Here is a 22,010-nt window from a genome sequence, read left to right as displayed (position 1 = left end):
TACTCTGAACTGCTGTTTGACACAAAAGCACAAACAACAGTCAGGACCCGTTCCCCGACACAAAGGCACAGGGAAGCAACCCTTTCGTCCACCCGGGAGAACCCAACATGCAGGCAGAGATTCTTGGAGCAAGCAAAAAGCCCAGCTCACCCGGAGTTACTCCAACAAAGAAGATTGTCCAGCCCCTCTCAAGGACTTGTGTTCCAAAGTCAACGCTATGTGTCAAGATGAGGCTGACTATATCTAGTCAATAACGCTCAACCTCTTCCACAAACTCCAGCTCCTTCTCTGCCAGAGAGGTGACATTACATATTCCAAGAGTCAGCTTTCATAAACGAAGATCAGACCACCAAGGCCCCTGCCTTGGTCTGCTGGCCTATCCACACACCACTGAACCCTTCCTGCTCCTCCTGTAGGTGGTGGGCCCACAGGGAGGTGAGCCCATGAAACCAGTTCAGGCTGGGCCCAGCCAGGGCCCATGGGTGAATGCCCGCCACCAGTAAGGTTATGTAATACGTAATAAGTTATTATTACATTATGCGCATAGTCGTTATTATATTATGCGGTAATTATTTTATTATTTGCCAGTTATTACATTATTCATTTTTATGACAAGTTATTACATTATGAGTTGCTACAAACCTGCTCAACTGTGCAACTGGGTTGCTTCCTAAAATCTTTAGTCTGATTCTGGGCAACAGTAGCTCAGGAGGCTCATGGTTAGAGTGATCATCCAATTGGGCCAGACACTTAACCCACCTTCCCTCCAGGTGTGTGCTCCCTGGTGTGTGATTGCGAGTGAGTGATGTTGGTGGTGGTCAGAGGCTGTAGGCTCAAACCGGCAGCCACATTTCTGTCAGCCTGCCCTCGGGCAGCTGTGACTACTGAGGTAGTTTACCACCACCAGGCAAATGTGTATTTCAAAAGAAAAGTATTCTCCTTTATAAAAAACTAATGCACGTATGATTTGTGAACATCTGAGGCACTGAGGAAATGATTAGTTTCTCCAAAATATGTATGTGTATACAGTACTGTGCAAAAGTTTTAGGCAGGTATGAAAAAAAAAGCTGTAAACTAATGCTTTCAAAAATGGAAGTTTTAATAGTTTATTTTCATCAGTTAACAAAATGCAGTGAATTTAAATCAAATCAATATTTGGTGTGACCACCCTTTGCCTTCAAGACACCATCAAATCTTCTAGGTCCACTTGCTCACAGTTTTTGAAGGAACTTGACTGGTAGGTTGTTCTAAACATCTTGAGGAACTAACCATAGATCTTCTGTGGATGTAGGCTTCCTCAAATCCATCTGTCTCTTCATGCAATCCCATACACAAATGCCTAAAACATAGTGCAAAAGGGCAGGAGTGGAACTCATTTTCAGCCCTGGAGTGTCATGTCTCAGACCGGCCCACTTTCAACCTATTATATTAAAATAGTGTAATTATAAGTTTACATGGTAAGTCTACAATAGCTAGCACGCTGTTCTCTAAAGCCTTGTAATTCTGTGTATTTGTTCTAAAATAATTCTAATTCAGTGTAAGTATTGGTTGCTTCGCAGTGTGGATTTATTTCAACTAAAGTGCATCTATACCATAACTCTTTGCAACACATCCTTTTCCACAAATTCAAAAAAGAATAAATAAAATATGAGATATTAAATTTGAAAAAATAGGGGTTTGTTGAGGATGATATGAAAAAAATGTACACATATCCCTTGACTGAGGGTGAACAAAGTAATCAATACTATCAACAGACTTATCTTCATCTTTCTCATTGCTAACTTCAGGGTTCTGCTGCTGAGCTGCTGCCTTTGAGATCTGTCCCTGAGCAGACTCCTGCGCTCTTGTACCTGTATCACAATAAAAAACAATAATCTGTAAGGCTTGAGCATATTTGACCAAACCAATTAAGATACTTTCAAGGGCAAAATATGCAAGCGTACTTTTATTCTATCCACTTTCAATTGTGTGCTTTGTATACTGTCTTACCTTTAATGATAAAAAGTATATTGGGCCATTACTATCATTTGGCCATAAAAAAAAAAAAGTGGTTCTATTGAAACTGATGCTTGATTGTTCACACTAGGGCTGCAGCAATGAATTGGCAAAAATCTATTATCAAATGTGTTGGCAATGAATTTCATTATCAGTTCATTGTGTCAAGAGATTAATGTGTCAATCGCCTGGTTACTTCACATTTTAATGTATGTACAGTGGTGGAAAAAAGTTTTCGAACACCCCATTTGTGAAATGTTGCATTAAGAGTCACTCTTAGGTCCTCAAGTGCAATTTATTTTAATACAGTCACAGACAAAATATTAAAGAAATCCTAAAACAGCCATTAAAAAAGAAAAAATAATAAATTTATTCTTATGTATAAAAATACATAGGAAATTTTGAGTATTGGGAGAGTTCATTTTCATTTGTGGTTAGCCATTTCAGAATGAGACTAACTGCAACAGGTGCAGAAGGTATGCCTTTATTTTTGGAAAATAACCTTTGTTATAATGTACAATAAATGGAATGGGTCTTATCTAATTATAGGTTTTATATGTGGACAATTGTGTTTTTTCTTTGGAGGACAACAGAAAATCAAATGGATCTTATTTAAAAGCATGTACTGTATGTATGTAACAGTCCAGACGTCGCATCAACATCATATACATTGTATTTAATGATTTTATTTAATTTTTCTCTTGCACTTGAAGAACACAAGTTTTAAAAAGCAGAAAGTATTTCATAAACTATAAAACAAAGACTCTAAATATGGTGTAAATAAGCAGACGGGTGAGAACAGTAACGCTAAAATAGTAAAATCTTTAATATTTTTTCAATATCCTTTAAAAGTTTTAGACATATAGTAAAAATGTGAATTTAATATCACATAGAGCTTTTAAATTAATAGTCTACGAGTAAACACTGCATTTGGCTTTTGGAGCCGAGTGAAAAACTGAGTCACAGACCCTTTAATGACTTAACACCCCTTTATTCATTCCATCAGATAAGCAACACATGATGTGGTACTACAGATCATTTTATGGGGTCACCACAGGAAAACAACAGTCTGTGCAAATAGTGCATTTTCATAGAGATGCAACAATTAAAGCTGGACGGGAGAAAGACATGACAGATTGGCGTTTCTCATCCTCTGCAGCCCAGGTTTGAGGAAAATGAGGACACAATGGAAATACATCCACATTTTCTGGTTTGAGTTTTTATACCTTTTGATTAACATGTAAACAGGCTTATATTGCACTGAAAACCAAACAGTTACTGCAAGTTTGTGATGCTGAGCATTGATAAGTCTGTAATATAAAGACTAAGCTGAAAAGCACTGAAGCAGTAGATAGAAACACCAGGAGGTAGAGAGAAGGAATGCATTTAAGGTCCCATTTTCCATAAACATTAACAGTAAAGTTTAATCAGGCAAACACCTTGGGAGCAGGCACACTGTTAAGCATCGCTAATGACTTTAAAATGTAACCATTTGATTTGCAGAAATCCTGCTATTATCGGTAACGTGTAGCAGTGACAAACTGCTCTCATGCTGTCAGCTCCATAAACAGCATAAAATCGGGGCATGCAGATAACACACAGACCAACCAGGAAGACTAGATGAATATCAATGTTGTGTTTGAGTACTGTCAGAAAATCAGAAATTCACACACAAATTTGAATTGATATTTAAAACTGTACACAATTGTTACTGGTTGTTATTTTTTTCTAATATAACTGGAATACAAAGTTGAAGAGGGCGTCAGAAACAACCTTCAAACACAAAACGTCATTACATTAAGCACTGCTTATTTTCACTAGACACAAAGCAACATTAAAGTAAAGTCCTGGTTATGTATGTCTCATAAATCTCTAAAATGGCTCAGAACATATTTTACCTGAAGAAAACTTTTCAAGGTAACATGCTAAAATACAGAGAAAATTTGTGTGATTTTGACATGATTTACTAAGGCATCTTTCAGCTCAAAAATGATGGTTTTGCTCAACGCAAATAAAAAACAACCTATATTGATAATATTTAAAATGCCGTAGTAAACCAGCTAGCAAGTAGCTGGAATATAAGTAGATAGATACATTTTTCTCAGGACTTGGTGGAGACCAGACATTGAGCTAAAAAGTGTGTCTGAGTCAGTCACAAGTGGATGCCAAAATTTAGAAAAAATAATTTTATGTGTTTCTCTATAGTTGCAGGAGTCATAGACACTGGAGAAACTGGACAATAACAACACATCAATGCCAATTTACAACATATCCAATAGTTAAGCATGTGCAACTACATGTTAAGTGCGTTAAAACAGACCAAGAGTCACATATGGAGATATTTTGTGACCAAGTTAATGATCAGGGACCAAAACCCAGAATATGAATTTTGACATAAGCACCTACAATAAAGGAGATACCACTTCAAACTTATGCAAGCAACTCAGTAACATCTCTGTACACATAACCTTATGAGTCCATGCCTGGTTGGGGCTGGTGACAAGGGAACCTCAAATTTATGTGTCTGCCACTTGTGTAGAGCATTTGCTATCATATTCACTGTAACAACGTTTTAAGGGAAAATATGTTAGAAGTTGAAATTTCAGCTTGCTCTGCTGCCCCCTAAAGGCAATCCCTTAATTCATCTTTAAATGCACAAAACACAACTAATGTTCACATTACATACCAGTATCAGCTGTTATTATAAAGTTAGCTACCAGAATTTCCACCTTTTGACTCTGAATGAAACCCAGCATTGTAACAAACATATCATGGATGTCATCATGAATCTCTGGATCCCAAACAAAATGAAGGTTTAATAGACTCCAAAATGTCCTAATAGTTCCCTGGGAAGGATGGTCAATAATTAGGACTGCATTGAAGTGGTTCTTTCTAGAAATTTATAAGGAAATTCTATACTTGCAAAATTAAGCTCCGCAAGGAACTTCAAAGGCCATATCAGAGTATAAAACCAGGTCACTTCAGGCTTAATGTAGAAAACACTGTATGGGGAATGGAAATGAACACACAAGGCTACAGTCATCTTTGGCACTTGTGGTTTCTTGTATGACAAAAATCTTAACTGCAGAGAAAGGAGACACAAGTTTGTATTTTTAAAAAGAGACAATATGGCCAGAGAAGTCCTGACAGCTCAATCTAGTTCATCATCCTCTTTGCTGCACTGTCCTCATACATTTATTTAGTGTCTTTTCAAACTCAGTGCAACAGACGAGTCAGAACTACGTTCACCTGCCTTGATGTTGCATAGTGTTGTTAGAGAAGCAAGCTATTTAAGAAAGAAGATTGTAGAGTAATATGTTTGTGTTGGTGAGGAGGAAGAAGAGGAAGATTGTCAGGCCATAAATGGGTCCCTTCATTTTCGTTTCTTCTTCTTGTAAACATGAGGCCCAGATTTTCAGGCACTGTAGAGTTCAACATTCCTTCTGCTGGTCTCCTGTTTTTTTTGTACGCACACATGTGTTCAAAGAATTTGTAAATGTCAGCCCTGGGAATATGCTGAGTCTTCATGTTCTCCCGTTTCTCTTTGTAGATTTAAATGCACAAGTTTCTGAGCATTGGTTTGACAAAATAAGACATTTGAGGTTGTGTCCTGGGGCTCAATATCCAGGTCTACTGGACAAAACAGAAATGGTTTAACTTTGCAAATAATCAGCAGTTTCATTCATTGATAAAATTTTGCTATAGTTCTGACTAAATTTTCAGAGTCATTAAAGCCTCTTCAACCATCCAGACAAAGAGATTGTGTTGAAGATTTTCAGTGTTGTTCCACTCTTTCTAAATCAAAACAGATAAAGTATATTTTTGTTGATTTTTTTGTTTTCATGCAGATTTAGTCTCTTTGAAGGATTGAGTAAATGTTGTCAGAACAGTAGTAATTTAATGTGAATCTTTAAGCCCTGACTTGAACCTTACAGGCACACATTCCTCAAAATCTAAGGCTAAGGCAAAAAAATCCACACTGGCTAGAAGTGACTTCAAATCAGGATAGATGCCTGTCACTTGCCTGTTTCACAGAGCAGATACAATTTCCTTTTAGAAAACTATAATTCAGTGTGACACATCTATAACACATGACTCTTGTTTTCTTTTTCTTTTGAATGCTTAACTATCCTTATGTTCTGAACTTAACTCACTATATCTCTAAATAACCGAGACCCTAATTCCTGCATTTCACTGCGACGCAAACCTGCAGGAGGTGGTAGATTTTTTCAGATTTGGGGTCAGTGTGGACAGAATCACTTGAGTTACGAATCTTTATTCAGAATTAGAAAGCCAACCCCATGCATTATCTGATTGAAGCTTGGGAGGAAACATCCCCTGGGAGTCTAAATTCAGGGCAGAATAACTCAAACTGTCTTGTTAACATGCAACCACTAATAAAGTTATGAAAAAAAATATGAACCTAGTATTATATGATCTTTAGAAATATGGAAACACTCCAGCATTAGCTTGTCTGTTTAAGGTTGAGTTTGTTCTTTCTGCCACCTACAAAACGGTGTCAGGGTGTGTGATCCACCTGAAATGAGCACACGGATGAGTCCCTCTCTGCTTCAGGTCCAAACCTCCATGGGCACCATGGCCTCCTTGGAGCCAATGGGGGGCAGCAAGTTCTGCTCGCAGAGGAACTGAAGAGGAAACTGAACCAGAAAGCCGCGGATCTTCTTCAGCTCTTCATGAGCCCGAGCCGGGTCCTCTTTGTCCAGTCCCGGCTTGGCCAGGTAGCCCTCCAGCTCTGTGATATTACGTACGTCGCTGGATGGTAGACAACGGAAAACCTAGACAAGGTCAGAGAGAGACACAACAACACGTCTTTTTTTAAATGTTGTTAATGGCATATTTCATAGCATTCATAATGGTTTGTTTGCTCAGAGGCATTGTTTGCTCATTGCAGACTGTATTCGAAATTGTGGAAAGTTTTCTAAACAGTGGATGCCCAACAACTATCACTGCGTTGCTTTCAAACTGAAGAAATTATTAACGTGATGATTCCCAGGCGACTTTGGATGTGGCCATGTAACCTGGAAGACCTGTCCTGTTAGTACATAGTCAATTATATTATATCAGTTCGAAGATGTTTCTAGTTATTTTAGAAATGTACCAGTGACTTTTATATTATTTTACATGTGAAAATGACAGAGGTTTACAACACAATCGGAACATCTGCCTCCAAAAAGTTTCACCCCAGTTCACACCTTGAGTCTGGAGTTTCTGTACATTAATGGGTTGTCTGTACATTAATCTTTTGTCGTCAAATCAACTATTTCCATTTTACTGGTCGTTGGCTAGTGGCAAAGCTGTCACATGTATAAACATGTCTGCAGTGTGGAAGTAGTTTATTAAGTCAGTCACTCAGACAGTAATTTGTAAATTGTTCAACGTGGATGTTTAGTGAGGTGGTAGGAGGAGACAATCATTGAATACGACCAACTTGAGACAACCCAAAGGTGAAAAATATTTTAGAGAGAGTTACATTTTATGGTGATGGAAGACTTGCCCATTTCTGGAGTAAAGAACAAAGGTTTTCTGGAGCCAAGGTACAAGCTACCCTCTCCACACTAGATTAACTTTGACAGCAATATTTATTGGACTTAATACGTGTCACATCTAGGAGAATACAGGGAAGAGAATCAGGGCTCAGATCGGCTAATGTGCAATATTAGAAGATCAAGATCAGATAACAGGTCAAAAAAAAATGTAAAAAAAACAGTCATCCTTAAATGTCAGACTCACCCTCTGGTAGATAGTGGCATTGCGGGCGGCAGTGGCCATCCAGACCTCCTTGTAGAAGTGATCACTGATGGGATCGGAAACCTCAATAGAGGGATCTGTGTTAGCACCAAGAATCATCCTGAAGGAAGACAAGAGGAGAGGAGGATGATGAGACATAACTGCTTAATAACCTGTTGCTATGTGTCTGTAAATCAGCCTCAGCAAATAATTAGGCTTCAAAACACAATCTGAATTACAACAGTGAGTAAAACATTTGATTTTGTATTCACGTTCTTTGTTTGGTTATTTATTGTGAATTTACAGACTTATATTCCAATAATCAGTTTTCATTAACAATGTCTGTAGTGATTTGTTTCATCTAAAGAACAATCTATTACAAACTTATAAACTCCAGGTAGAAATGAAAACAACAATACAACCAAAATAAAACCAATAGCTTTTGAGATCAAATTGTAACATAATTTAAAACTACAATAGACAGATAACTAGATTAATCTTGAGGAGTTATCTGGTATCTCATAATATTGGTTCAATTGTTGCCCATACTTAATAACAACTTTACTTCTTTTCAGTTGTGATCTGGCTGATGTTTAACTCTCTCTCTCTTCATTGCGCTATGCTGGCTTTATGCAGGCTTTTATAAAAACGTTTACTTCCAACTCCTATTTTTTCTCTGACTTCAACACTGCGTTCTTTCATTTCATATGTAGTGCTGTATAGATTTTCTGAAATCAGCCCTTTATTCTATGTAAAACTTTATGATTTCTATAATTGCTGGTTCCCTACATATGTTTTCCCATTCAGAAGATGCCTGGAATTGTAGATAATCATAAAAAATTATGTCCAGATAAATTAAATTCCTGTTTGTGTTGTTCAAATGACTTCAGAACATAAATCCTGTTTTGCTACTTTTTTTTTGGCCAATAATGATAATTATTTGGCCAATAATGATGAACGGGTGACTTCTGATGTGGTCTTCTAGCATGGAAGTCCTGTCCTGTTAGTTTATAATATGGTTGACTAACAGGATAATAATGATTTTAACAACAACAAACAGGGTGTGCGACAAATTGTGAACCTATGCATTCTTCCTTATCCAAATTTGTCCAGATATCTGTCCACTTTGTTTCTTTTGGAATCCAGACCAACATTACTGATGTGTTCTTATTCTTCTGCTTTCCCGTGTTTATCCAAAACTGTCGGCATGACTTTGCAAGTGAACAAACAAGTGTCACAAAATGCCAGGTAATGTAATGGAGTTGAAGAATCTGATTTTTTTCTGATACAACCAGACAGAGACCTGTATTAAGTCCATGATGCTACAGACAATTTAAAAGTCAACTAATTTCATATTAATTTCACATGGTCATGTTTACTGCAATGATTCTTAAATAGAGTATATACACGCAGTCGAAAGCATCAGGGTGGTTTCAGTACCTGAAGCACTCGAGACGGAGCTGCAGGGCGAATTTTCCAGCCTCATACTCCTGTCTGTCCATTACCGAGGTCACCGTCTCTGAGTCCTCCACGATCACTGCCACCTCACTGTCCCTCTTTCCCAGCATGCTCCGGTCATTGATGTTGGCTGAACCTAGATTACAACGAGGAACAAAGGAAGGCAACGTCAGGACATAGGACAGAAAACACCAGCAAGAGGTGCTGAAACGTTTCAGAATGGGCTTAGGTCCCTTCTGTTACAAAGACCAGACTGTTTCCATATTCCAATTGCAATATTAAAGTTCAAAAATGATAATCTGTTGTCCTATGTTTTGCCTTTATTCCTCTAGGGGTGCACATATGCGATTCCTAAACTCCCTCACTGTCAAAGTCCCCTCACTCATAATTTGACTTCACATCACATGACCAATTATGTTGCAGTGTCTTCCTCTTTATCGCTACCTCACGCTTCTTGATGTCAAAGAACTCAAGATCATCACTCTTGTATATATTACATTAGTCAGAAAGGTCACAAAGGGATCCAGGGTAACTTCTCTCACATTGACTAATGTTAACGTTCAGAAAAGCACCATCAGAAGAATACTGAATAACCATGGTGTTATTGGCAGAGTGGCAAGGACAAAGACACTGCTCTCCAAAAAAGAACATTTATGCCCATCTGCAGTTTTCTAAACTGTGTGTACAAGTCAAAAGACTATCGGTAATATATATTGTGGATGAATGAGAATAAATAAATGAGAGGTTGATGTTTGGAGTCTAAACAACACTGCATTCCCAAATCAGAACCTCCTCCCTCCTGCCAGTATGGCTTGTCATCATTAATGAAACAATGAATCCTTAATTATTATTATGCTTAAAGCCCTGTGTGGTCATGTCCCTGGTTATATCATCATTCTTTAAGGACCTTGAGACCTCTTAGCATGTACTAGCTCCTCAGACAGAGGTCTACCGTCTGTCTGACTAAAGTGTCCAGGGCGTTTGTAGTTGCAGTTTAAAAATCGTGAGAACAGCCAGTCGCTTCACGGGTCTCGAACAGGAGCCTGTGTGTGTTCTGGCAGATCCAGGCAGAGGGCTAGAAGGATAGTGGGGGACCCATCACACCCTGCTCACTCCCTGTTCACTACACTCCTGTCAGGTCCATCAGGACTAGAACCACCAGACACCAGAACAGTTTTTTTCCCCAGGACATCGCTCTCCCTCCCAGACCCTCCCAGACCCCTACTCCCCACCATTCCCAACGACACTTAAAACATTAGCACACACCCCCCATTCTGCATTCACCATCCACAGCAACAGCCATCTCTTCCCTGTATTACGGTCATTAGTCACTCTATATCTCTCGTTTTTTATTTGTCTAAATTGTATACATTGTCTTTTTTTTCTCGCCAAGTTAACTTTTATGGTGCTGTTACACCAGGTAAAATTCCTGTGTACATTGTACATTTGGCCAATAAAGAGATTCTGATTCTGAAAAATTAGTTAAAATCGTGTCTTTCAGCTCCCAGCTGGCTCCTAGGATTTTGTGTTGCTTAAATTAATTTATTACCATTATTCGTGGAACCTGCTCGGTATGACATTTTAACTTTTAACAGTCTACTTTCTGCACTAGCACATTAAAATGTGTCCAGATTTTACTCCATTTTCTTTCACTCATTCTCCTTTTTCTGTCTGTCTCCCTGCCTCCTGTTTGTGTGCTACTATGCTCTGTGTGCTCCCCCCATCCGCTCAGTGTGGACACACAGAGGCCACCATACATCTTCACCAACATGTTTGGCTTTAGCAAGAAACAAAACAGGAACAAAAAAATTATTGGCTCCCAACAATGTGAACCGGCTTCGGTCATTCTCTTCAAAGAGCCGACTCTTAGAGCCGGCTTGTTCCCGACCAACGCATCACTACTGAAAACACATTCTGTTCAATGCTTCTGGAAACTGAATTCTCACAAGAGCATCAATCATTTCTATCCATTTAAAATGAATTCTCTGACTTGCAGGATGATACCACCGCTCTCTGCAGCTATTATGTCTCACTCCTCCATTATACATGTTCTGTCCTGTGTCAGGGTAATATTTCATCACTCATTCAACCTGCTGCGTGGCTGCTAACGTTGGACATACTCACCAATGATCACGGTGTTGTCGTCTACAATGAGCATTTTGCTGTGAACATAGATGAGCTCCGTGACCAGCTTCCCCTCCAGCTCAGCGTGAGTCCTCAGACCAGCAATGGAGATGTAGTTCATCCACTGATCACCCACTGCAAACAAAAAACAGACTGCTGCCCTCACATTTCTGATGTGTTGATTTACAAATGAAAATAGAGGCTAGAGGCTGAATACAGAAGTCAATTAAAAACTTCACAGCAGGAATAAACATTATCAGCCTGGTACTAAATGCAGTAATAGTCCATACAGTTTATTTCTATTTCCATTCATTACAACTGCAGGGGGATAAGTTTATAGGACTCACCTGTTTAAATTACATCAAGGATTAAAACTATGCAGATGGTGTGGCCGCTTTGAGTGACTTTGATTCCAATCATTTTGTTTAATATCACTATAAGACTATAAGACAGTGAATGGTTTAAATGATATCAATTCAATATAATGAACACATGTTTAAAAAAAACACACAAAAAAGAAAAGCAATGGTTGATGACACTGAGGATTCTTCTACCTTTATGTACAGGTAATGGATATAATGTTATAGCTTGTGACCCAGCTAACTGTCATAAGGCTTTAAGGTATCTCTTTTTTTCAATTCAATTCAATTAAATTTTATTCATATATCACCAATAACAATACAAACTGTCTCAAAACGCTTTACAAAAACTGGCCTGAAACCTGCAGAGCAGCCTGAGGGTGACAGTGGCAGGAGAACTCCCTTTTAAAGTAACCAAGACGCCTATGTGTGTATAAAAGGAGCTGCAGTTTATAGAACTTGGAGTTAGCTTAATTTTATAAAGCCTATCACTGTATTAGGCTAAATATCGAGTGCGTTGCTGTCTGACTTACTCTCTCTCTTGATCTGGGAAATGATGGAGTATTCTCCTCGGTTCATGGTCCTGCAGGGGTGGAGGAAAAGAGGCGGATGAGCAGTAAATACACATTCTTCACAATAACAGCCTATGGGTAGAGCTCAAAAAATTAGAATATCAGGAAAAAGTTCAATGTTTTCTGGAAATTATTTCAGAGAGTGAAACTCACATTATCTAGATTCATTACACATAGAGTGAATTATTTCAAGCCTTTATTTGTTGTCATTCAGATGGTTGTGCCTCAGCGTCTCAAAAAAAAAAAAAAAAAAATTAGAATATTACATAAAATCTGAAAGTATGTTAATTTCTATGCACTCAATACTTGGCTGGGACTCCTTTTGCATGAATAAGTGCATCAGTGTGGCGTGGCTTGGAGGTGATCAGCCTGTGGCACTGCTGGGGTGTAATCAAAGCCCAGGTTGCTTTGATAGCGACTTTCGGGTCCTCTGCATTGTAGGGTCTGGTGTCTCTCACCTTCCTCTTGACCACTGAGCAACAGTCTAGTTCTTTCATTCCTCAGCCCAGGTAAGATGCTTCCTATGTTGTCTCTGGTTCAGGAGTGACTTGACTTGAGGAATATGAGGAATCTGTAGCCCATGTCTATAGGATTACACAGTGGCTCTTGATACGCTGACTGCAGCTTCAGTCCACTCCTTGTGAAGCTCCCTTAAATTCTTGAATGGATTTTGCTTGACAATCCTCTCAAGGCTGCGGTTATCCCAGTTGCTGGTGCACCTTCACCTATCACATTTTTGCATTCCACTTAACTTTCTATGAATATGCTCATCACTCTCTGAACAAACAGCTCCTTTAGCAGTGGCCTGTTGTGGCTTTCCCACCTTATGGAGGGTGTAGACTACTGACCCAGACAGAGAGACCATTTAAAGGTTCAGGAAACCTTTGCAGGTGTTTTGAGTTTATTAGCTGATTAAAGGTGTGACAACATGTGTTTTGGTTTTTCATCATCTGTAAGCCATAATCATCAATATTACAAAAAATGGCTTGAAAGGCTTGAAATATGTCACTCTGTGTGTGATGAATTTAGATAACATATGAGTTTTACTTTCTGAAGTGACCGACAATGTACTGAACACACACGCACAAACTCTAACACACCTGTAGTTGAAGTGCATGACAGCCTGGATGGCGCTGCCCCCTCCGGTGTTGATGTCTCCTTCAAAGCCTGGCAGCAGAGGTGTCACCACATAAACACGGTACTTTTTGCCCTCCCTAAAACAAGTAAATATAAAATGAGAGAAGATCATTGATATAATATTTCCAAAATAAGGGCAGTTGGACTTGTACAGTTTCCTAAAAACGTTTCCTTAGAGAGAGAGGTCTGAGAATCGCGAGATGCTGTGATCTCACGAGACGGGTGAGGTTTTGAATTGCTACATGGCGGCATAACGCTGCACGATTAAACCGATTAAATCAAGACTTTAGAGGATAACATCAACAGAGATCCGCGGTCTCCACTCGCAGTCGAAGAGGCTAAATTAAAACATTGTAATAACCCCAGAGTGGAGTCCCTAGAAAACTTTATCGACGAGTACTACCTGCGGTGCGTCATGGAGCCTTCTGACAATCCGGCCAAGAGAAAGAAAGCTGACTCCTCCACGGACACAAGCGATCTAATAACAGCTGAGGTATCAGTACTTGAGTCTATTAATAAAAAACTAGATCTGCTGAGCCTTATGCACCAGGAGATCAAGGATCTCAAATCAAGCTTAGAATTTTCGTACGATCAGATCGCTAATCTTCAAAGAGATAACGCCGAGCTGCGAGCGGACGTCACCTCCATTTCAGTGGAGGTAAACCAGCTCAAAAAAGAAAATAAACAACTGAAAGAGACTGTCCTGGACATACAATCAAGGAGTATGCGGGACAACCTTATTTTCTCAGGGATCTCAGAGAGCTCCCCGGACAATCCAGAGGCCCTGATAAAAAAATTCATGACCACCGCTCTCAAGCTGCCAACGGAGACGGTGAATAACATCTCCTTTCACCGCGTCCACCGGCTCGGAGCCCGAGGAGGAAACCGTCCGCGTCCAATCATTGCTAAATTTGAACATTTTCAACAGAAGGTACTTGTGAAGAGCAAAGGACGCGAACTCAAATGTACCACTTTCGGAATTAACGACCAGTTCCCGAAAGAAATCAACGAGAGGCGTAAAGTGCTGTACCCGATCCTTAAGGATCATCGGCAGAGAGGAAAGGGGCCGCACTTACAGTGGACAAACTTTACATCGACGGTCAGCTGTTCCGGGATGCAAACATCACCCCCTGGCTCTACTGATGGATAAGTATTAAGAAAAATAAGCCATGTATATTTGTTATTTGTATGTATATTATAAAGATGTACATTTGTATATATAAATATAAATACTAAGAATAGGGTAAAAAAAAAAAAAAAAAAAAAAACCTCACAAAACGTTAATGTATGTCACTCCTCTTACCTTCTCACTCACCTCATACATCCCCCCCTGCTATTCTTCTTTCTTTCTTCTCCTTCTGTCCATGTCTCCCTGCCCTCCACACTTACCTCCACTCACCCCTTCACCCCCCCACATATCTCCGACACAATAATTTCCTTTCTCGTGGTGCTAATGTTATTAAGTTAACAATCAGTTTTCCAGGAACTGATGCTATTGTTGATATGTCTGTATGACATTGCTTGTACCAGGTACAATCAAGTATTCCAACACTCACCTCCTGATTTCTCTCCATTGTCTGTACATCCTTTCATGCTGACAGCAGCAGACGACCCCGTAAAGACGTACAAAATCCTCTACCAACACAACATACAAAGAAGGACTGAATGCTCTCAATCTCAATGTCGCAGTTAACTGTTGTCTCTTGGAATGTGCATGGCATTCGCTCGCAGGCAAAAAAAATTAAAATTATGGATTATATCTCCAAATTACAAGCCGATATCTTACTCATTCAAGAAACTCACCTACAAGATTCAGAAAAAAAATCTCTTATAGATCCAAATTTTAACCAAGTTTTCTCTTCCTGTTTCAACAGTAGACAAAGAGGAGTCTCGATTTTGGTCCATAAGAGACTCGTGTTTACCTTAAACAAATTGATAACAGACACAGAAGGTCGATACATCATCATTCAGGCATCAATCTTTAATAAATTATACACAATTGCAAACATTTATGCCCCGAATAACGATGATCCGGCCTTCTTTCACAAAGTCTTTTCACAATTATCTGACATAGCCGTCACACCCTTTACAATTATTGGAGGGGACTTTAACACAGTCCTGAATCCCTCTCTAGATCGGTCCCATAATTCGATACACATAAAAAAATCACAATCAGCCAAAGTCGTCAAAGAATACATGGATGAATTTGGACTTGGCGATGGTTGGAGAATCAAAAACCCCACAAAGAGGGAATACACTTTCTTTTCCCCCGTACACCACTCCTTTTCTAGAATTGACTTTTTTCTGACAAACAATTCTATTGTACAAAGAATCAACACCAGTATACACCCTATCATAATCAGTGATCATGCACCGGTGTCCCTCCACCTTCAAATAGAACCCTCCCTAAAACCATCACCCACATGGCGCCTTAACACCTCATTACTGAGAGACCCTGAATTTGACTCATTAATAAGGAAGGAATGGAAGGGGTTTTTGGAAATAAATGACTCCCCAAATTTATCCCCATCTCTGATTTGGGAAACAGGGAAAGCCGTAATCAGAGGCAAAATTATATCTTACTCCTCTTACAAGAAAAAACGGGACCAACAAGCAGAAAAAAACATCGAGGATAAGATTAAAGAAATAACAGAACAATACACCGCAAACCCAAATGAACAATTATGGACCCAACTACAAAATGCGAAACTACAATTAGAAAATATCTTGACCAAAAAAACAGAATTCGTACTTCAACAGCTTAGATACCAAAATTTTGAGAATAGCAATAAATCAGGCAAATTTCTTGCGAATCAACTCCAACGCAACAGAGAAAAATCTCTTATAAATGCAATTCAGGACTCAAGTGGCAAACACACTCAATCACCACAGGAAATTAATCATATCTTTTACAGCTTCTATGAAAAACTATATTCAACAACTACCAACCCGAATCCTGACGACATTCAGGCCTTCCTCAAAAAACTCAATCTACCCCAACTGACGGCAGAACAAAGAAACATATTGGATTCGCCACTGACCATGGAAGAACTATTAACAGCTTTAGAAAACATGCCTATGGGCAAAGCTCCTGGGCCGGATGGTTTCCCTGCCGAATTTATGAAACAGTTCTGGTCAGATCTGGCCCCCTTGTTCCTAAGGTCTGTTACAGAAATCAAAAACACAGGTTGCATAAGATCCCAAATGAATACTGCTGCAATTAAATTACTTTTAAAACCTGATAAAGACCCAACACTCCCTTCCAGCTATCGCCCTCTGTCATTGATTAATACAGATATCAAAATTATTTCCAAAGCACTAGCATCTAGACTAGAGAAAGTAATTTCATCAATAATTCTCAATGACCAAACAGGTTTCATCAAAGGCCGACAATCTACAAATAACGTTAGACGGCTCCTTAACCTGATCAGCATGTCCCAGCGTAGAAATACAGAAGCCATTGTTTTATCACTGGACGCTGAGAAAGCCTTTGATAAAGTTAACTGGGCTTTCCTCTTTGCCACCCTTCAAAATTTCGGCTTTGGAGAGTCATTTATCCACTGGGTTGCTGCACTGTATAATTCACCTAAGGCCACAGTCACCACCAATGGTTTCACATCACAAAGCTTCACCTTACAGAGGGGAACCAGACAAGGATGCCCCCTGTCTCCCCTACTGTTTGCTATATTTATTGAACCGCTCGCATCAGCAATACGTCAGAACTCCAGTATCCAGGGTATCCACTCACCCATCTCTGAACATAAGATCAATCTATATGCTGACGATGTTTTACTTTACTTGCAACAACCTCAGAGATCATTACAGGAAGCTTATAATTGTATTTCAAAATTTTCAGCCCTCTCTGACTACTCAATCAACTGGTCCAAATCAACAATACTACCAATAACGGACAAAGCATGGGATCCTGCAGACCATAAACCCCAACTACCCTTTTCCATAGGTAATATCAAATACTTGGGCATAAACATCTCACCTAAATTGTCAGAGTTAGTGCAACTGAACTTCGATCCACTCCTGGAGAAAATCTGTGATGACCTGAAGCGCTGGACCAATCTTCCTATCTCTCTGATGGGACGCATAGCAACAGTCAAAATGAAAATTTTGCCACGAATTAATTACTTATTTTCCATGATCCCATTCAAACCCACAGCAAAATGGTTCCAGAACCTAGATTCTGCAGTCACCAAATTTTACTCAAAAAACAAACAGACAAAAATTAGCCTCACCACCCTTCAAAAAAATAAATCAGAAGGAGGACTAGATGCACCGAACTTTACAAACTACTACCTGGCAAATCAGCTGCAATACATCACCAAATGGATAAACCCAGAGGCAGATTACAATTTGTGGCTAGAAATAGAACAGGCCGACTGCCACAACATATGCATTTCGGACCTGCCCTTCATTACAATCACCCTTAAGCGTCATAACTGCTTCCAAAACCCCATTATTGCCGCCACCCTGTCGGCTTGGTGGAAGAGTCTAGAGACCACAGGATCCCTGCTGGAACCCTGTGGGTTCTCCCCAATTTGGCACAACCCTGACTTTGTGAATAACAAAGTCCCTCTTCACCTCAGCACTTGGAAGCATAAAGGAATAACCCACCTCCATCACCTCTTCCAGGGGAACTTACTTATGAATCACAGAGATTTATTTGATACGTTCGAAATAAGAAATGGAAACTTCCTCCAATACCTACAGGTGACCAAGACAATCAGAAAGAAAATCCCAGTGCTCCAGAACTGCATACAGCCACCACAATTCGTCACCAACATTAAAAAACTCATACCGAAAAAGAAGAAAACCCTCTCTTTAATATATAAGCTGCTATCAACCACACATTTAATACATGTACCAATATCAAAATGGGAAGCCGATCTTTCCCTGTCTACAGACTTTGATTTCTGGACTCAGATCTGCCAAAATATATTTAAAATGACCAAAAACTCGAATTTACAGCTGATCCAGTTTAAAGTACTCCACAGATCACACACAACTCAATACAAGATGTATAGAATGGGCTTCTCCCAATCCGACAAATGTACGCAATGCACCCAAAACTATTCAGATTCTTATTTCCACGCTCTCTGGCTCTGTTCTCCGGTACAGCACTTCTGGTCACTTGTAACACAGAAACTCTCCTCAATTTTGGACTGCAGAATCCCATTAACCCCTAACTTGTGCCTCATTGGTGACCTGGAAACAATCAGTCTTCCTCACCATCTATCACAATCTGTCCTTGTAGCTCTCACCATCGCCAAGAAAACAATCCTTATGAACTGGAAGAACAAACAGTCACTAAACATTTCCCAGTGGTTGAACCTTCTTTCCGATTATATATCACTGGAGAAAATATCTGCTACCCGGAAAAATCAGTTGACTTTGTTTGCCAAAAAATGGTCTGTATTCTGCGACTCCCTCAACCTTAATTTGCATCTTGACTTTGCCTGCTAGCTTTTGCCACTTCTGTTCCACCTACTGTAATGCTATAATAATATTTCTCTTACAGTGATGAATGTCGTTATGGAAAAGATTTTATTGCCCTCTTCATCCAGGTTCACTAAGGAGGATCCCCGGACCACAACACCTTGAGCATGCATTAGGGGTGCCCTACTCCTTCTCACCCCTGGGTTGACTTCCGGCCCTGAGCGGTTTACCCGGCTGGCCTCCCTCTCCCCCAGTTGGGGTGGCGCTGGAGACTTGCCTGGGGTTCCCTGTGGCTTCGGCGCTTGCTCACTTTCCTGGGGTCGTGGTGTATCGGTGGCCGACTCTCCCTGGATCTCCTGGTGGGCCTTGGCGGTCTGGGCTGGCGGGCTCCCTGTCCCCTCCTCTCCCTCCCCTCTGCAGCGCCCTCCTCCCTTCGCCCGGCTCCTCCTCCGGCCCCTCCTTCCTTCCGCTGGTGGCTGGGCCCTCGCTGGTCGTGGGGGGCCCTCCTGGGGTCCGGGGGGCCCCGGCGGTCGGGGCCACGCCCGGCGCCTTGGGGTCGGAGCCGGAGGGTGTGGGGGGCTGCCTGAATACCACCCTGGGCATGTCCGGTCGCTCCGTCGCGCTGGGGCTGGGGGGGCTGCGGGGGGTGGGGTCTCCGTCCGCCTGGGGGGCACCCCTGCCACCGCGGGGGGTGGATGGGGGGTTAGCTGATGCCATTCCTCGGCTGGTCGGTGATGGTTCTTCGGGGTTTCCTGGGGGTCTGTCGCATCCTGGTTGCTGTTCTGGGCTGGGGGCGGGGTCTGGTCGGGGGACTTCCTGAGTCCTGGGGGCCCTCGCCCCGTCTGTGGGTCCCATGGGCTGCTGTTGTGCCTTGGCCCTGCTGCCAGGGACTTGGCCCTCACTTGCCTGCCTCCTAAATTGCACTCACCTCACACTCCACCATACACTATGTCGCCCATTACAACCAAGGCTAGATACACCACACACACCCATCCCAAGTTTTTAATGCACCTCACCTTAGGGGTCCACCCAGGATCGGTCAGGGTCAGGGCAGGCTGCAGGACAGTAGTGTGCTGCAGTCCTCTGACCCTCCTGTTTGCCTCCTGTTTGCCCCCTGTCTTAATGCACCACACCACATCCAGGGTCACAGGGTCACGGTGTAGGGGCTTGCTTCCTCATCAGGGACTGAGGAAGCACAGTAATAGGGACACTGTCACTTTTCATTATCCCTTGGCATGGCTTGGGGGGCCTGGTCCTCCGCTAGCAGGGGGATCTTGGGCTGGCGGTCTGTGGCCCCACGGCGGTTGGTAGGGGTACCTACCTAGGTTCTCTGGTGTCCTCTTGTCCTGGCTTTGTCTCCCGGTGCTGCGTGGCGACGGGTTCGTGGCGGCTCCCTTGGGTGCCCGGTTGTTCCGGTATCGACTGGTTCGGGTGGTGGCTTGGTGCTCTCCCTCTCCCTTCGATGGGGGGCTGGGGTCTCTCCCTGGCGGATGGGGGTTCCCTCTTCCCGTGGTCTCCCTGGCCTGGGTGCGCCAGGGGCACGGGGCCGGCACCTTGGCCCCCCTGCTCGGATGGCCCGTCCCTGGTTTGGCGCTCGGCTGGTGCCCGTCTGCGGGGGCTTTGCTGGGCTCCTGGGGGGGTCCTCTCGGCTGGAGAGGTGTCCATGGCTGCCCTGCGGGCGGGGGGTGGGGTCTTTGGGGGGGGTGTTGGCGGCGGTGGGTGGACGGGCTGCGGTGGCTGGGGGGTGTGGGGGGTATGGGGGGCTGCTCTGGCCTGCACCGACTTGTGCTCGCTTGGTCGGTCTGGGGGTGTTGGTCGTCGCTCGCCATCTGCACTGGGGTGTGGCTTGCCCCGTGGCTACGGTGGTTCTCTGGTCCTGTCACCCATGCGCCCCACACTGGGGTGGAGGTTCTCGGGCGCTGGGGCTTCTGACCTGACTCTGGGCCCTGGTAATGGTCTCACTCATATTTAGGGAATGCCCACATGCATGTGTGTTGTCACCTGCCAGCCTGTGCTGGATCACATCAAAAAGAATTGATGAGTCCCGGCTATTAAGGGCTGGATTTTCGCTTTCACTCTGTCACTACGTGCCCTATGGCAGATTTCTCTCCTTCCATTGGGACACCCTTACCCCCCCTGGACTCTCTCATCTCTCCAGAGATGACTGTACCCAGTCATACTTGAGTGAGGTGACTTGGGAAGCACAGAACCCTGTACTCCACTAGTTCCTACTAGCACCACAATCAATCTCCTCCACTGTCCATCCTTCTACATATTTTCTTTCCTTTGTTCCCCCCCTCTATTCACTGAGGTGTAGCACTGCCCTCCCTGCCACACAAGGTCACTACACTCAATAAAGTTCAACAGGACAGTTCTCAGGGAGGGCTGGTGATGGTCACACTCACGCACTGAAGTAATAAAGCTTTCAGCTGCAAGAATATAACTGCATGAACCTCATATAATGTTGACACCCTGTGGTGTTCAACTATGCAGACAAATGCAGACAAAAAAAAAAAAAAAAAAAAAAAAAAAAAAACGTTTCCTCCGAGTAGCTTCTTCAGTTCTAAGAGATTGGTGGGGATGTTGCCCCTCATAAACTCACATGACTAAGGACTCTAGGGTCTGTGGCCGATAATGGGTCCATTCCTTGGAAAATAAAAACACAATCAAACTTCCTAATACATACACCATTGGTGGACGCATGTGAAACCTATAGTTGCAACAAAACCTTGTCTTCTACAAGACAAGACAGGTCGCTGCTGGTCTATGTTTATTAGGGATCAGTTTCAAAGTACTTTTGAAAAATGCAAAGTTCCACATGATGCAAATTTATAAGGAAAAACTACAGACTGTCCAGAGCTTTATGAAGTCTGACCAAAGAGAAAGTAATTTTTTAACCAACATATCTGAAGTTTCCTAACTTGGCCTTAGCACCACATATCAATAATGGATGTGCCACTGTCAGCCACTCCCAATGTATATTACATCCTTGATTTGTCAGCACATGCTTGCCAGAAGAAGTATGACTACATCGCTGTTACTTCTCTGTCCATCACCATGTAAATCCTGCACCAACAATCTTTGCCGACCAACTTCCCACAAAGACATTTGTTCACACATATTTCTGCTATGTCACATATTCTTTTATGTCAGCTTTAAAAAAAAATCT

The 22,010-nt window shown here is 41.9% G+C and overlaps 1 protein-coding gene across 4 annotated transcripts in view; it reads right to left on the bottom strand.

Annotated features, from left to right (window-relative positions):
• Positions 1-2,965: 2,965 nt before the first annotated feature.
• pld1b (phospholipase D1b) overlaps positions 2,966-22,010 on the bottom strand; it is a 54,806-nt gene continuing 35,761 nt past the window's right edge. For 3 of the 4 annotated variants that reach the window (XM_047612267.1, XM_047612266.1, XM_047612268.1), the window contains exons 21-26: positions 13,357-13,470; positions 12,218-12,267; positions 11,326-11,478; positions 9,184-9,337; positions 7,747-7,864; positions 2,966-6,791 (exon numbers count right to left, since the gene is read on the bottom strand). In XM_047612267.1, coding sequence (XP_047468223.1) covers positions 6,567-6,791; positions 7,747-7,864; positions 9,184-9,337; positions 11,326-11,478; positions 12,218-12,267; positions 13,357-13,470 — 814 coding nt within the window. In that variant the 3' untranslated portion in view covers positions 2,966-6,566. The remainder of the gene's footprint in view (positions 6,792-7,746; positions 7,865-9,183; positions 9,338-11,325; positions 11,479-12,217; positions 12,268-13,356; positions 13,471-22,010) is intronic. The other variant, XM_047612269.1, reaches the window with a different exon arrangement.

The sequence above is a fragment of the Mugil cephalus genome, chromosome 18, assembly GCF_022458985.1.
Source record: "Mugil cephalus isolate CIBA_MC_2020 chromosome 18, CIBA_Mcephalus_1.1, whole genome shotgun sequence".
Classification (NCBI taxonomy): Eukaryota; Metazoa; Chordata; class Actinopteri; order Mugiliformes; family Mugilidae; genus Mugil; species Mugil cephalus.
Note: the sequence above shows the minus strand (reverse complement) of the source record. Positions and strands in the feature narration are given on the sequence as shown.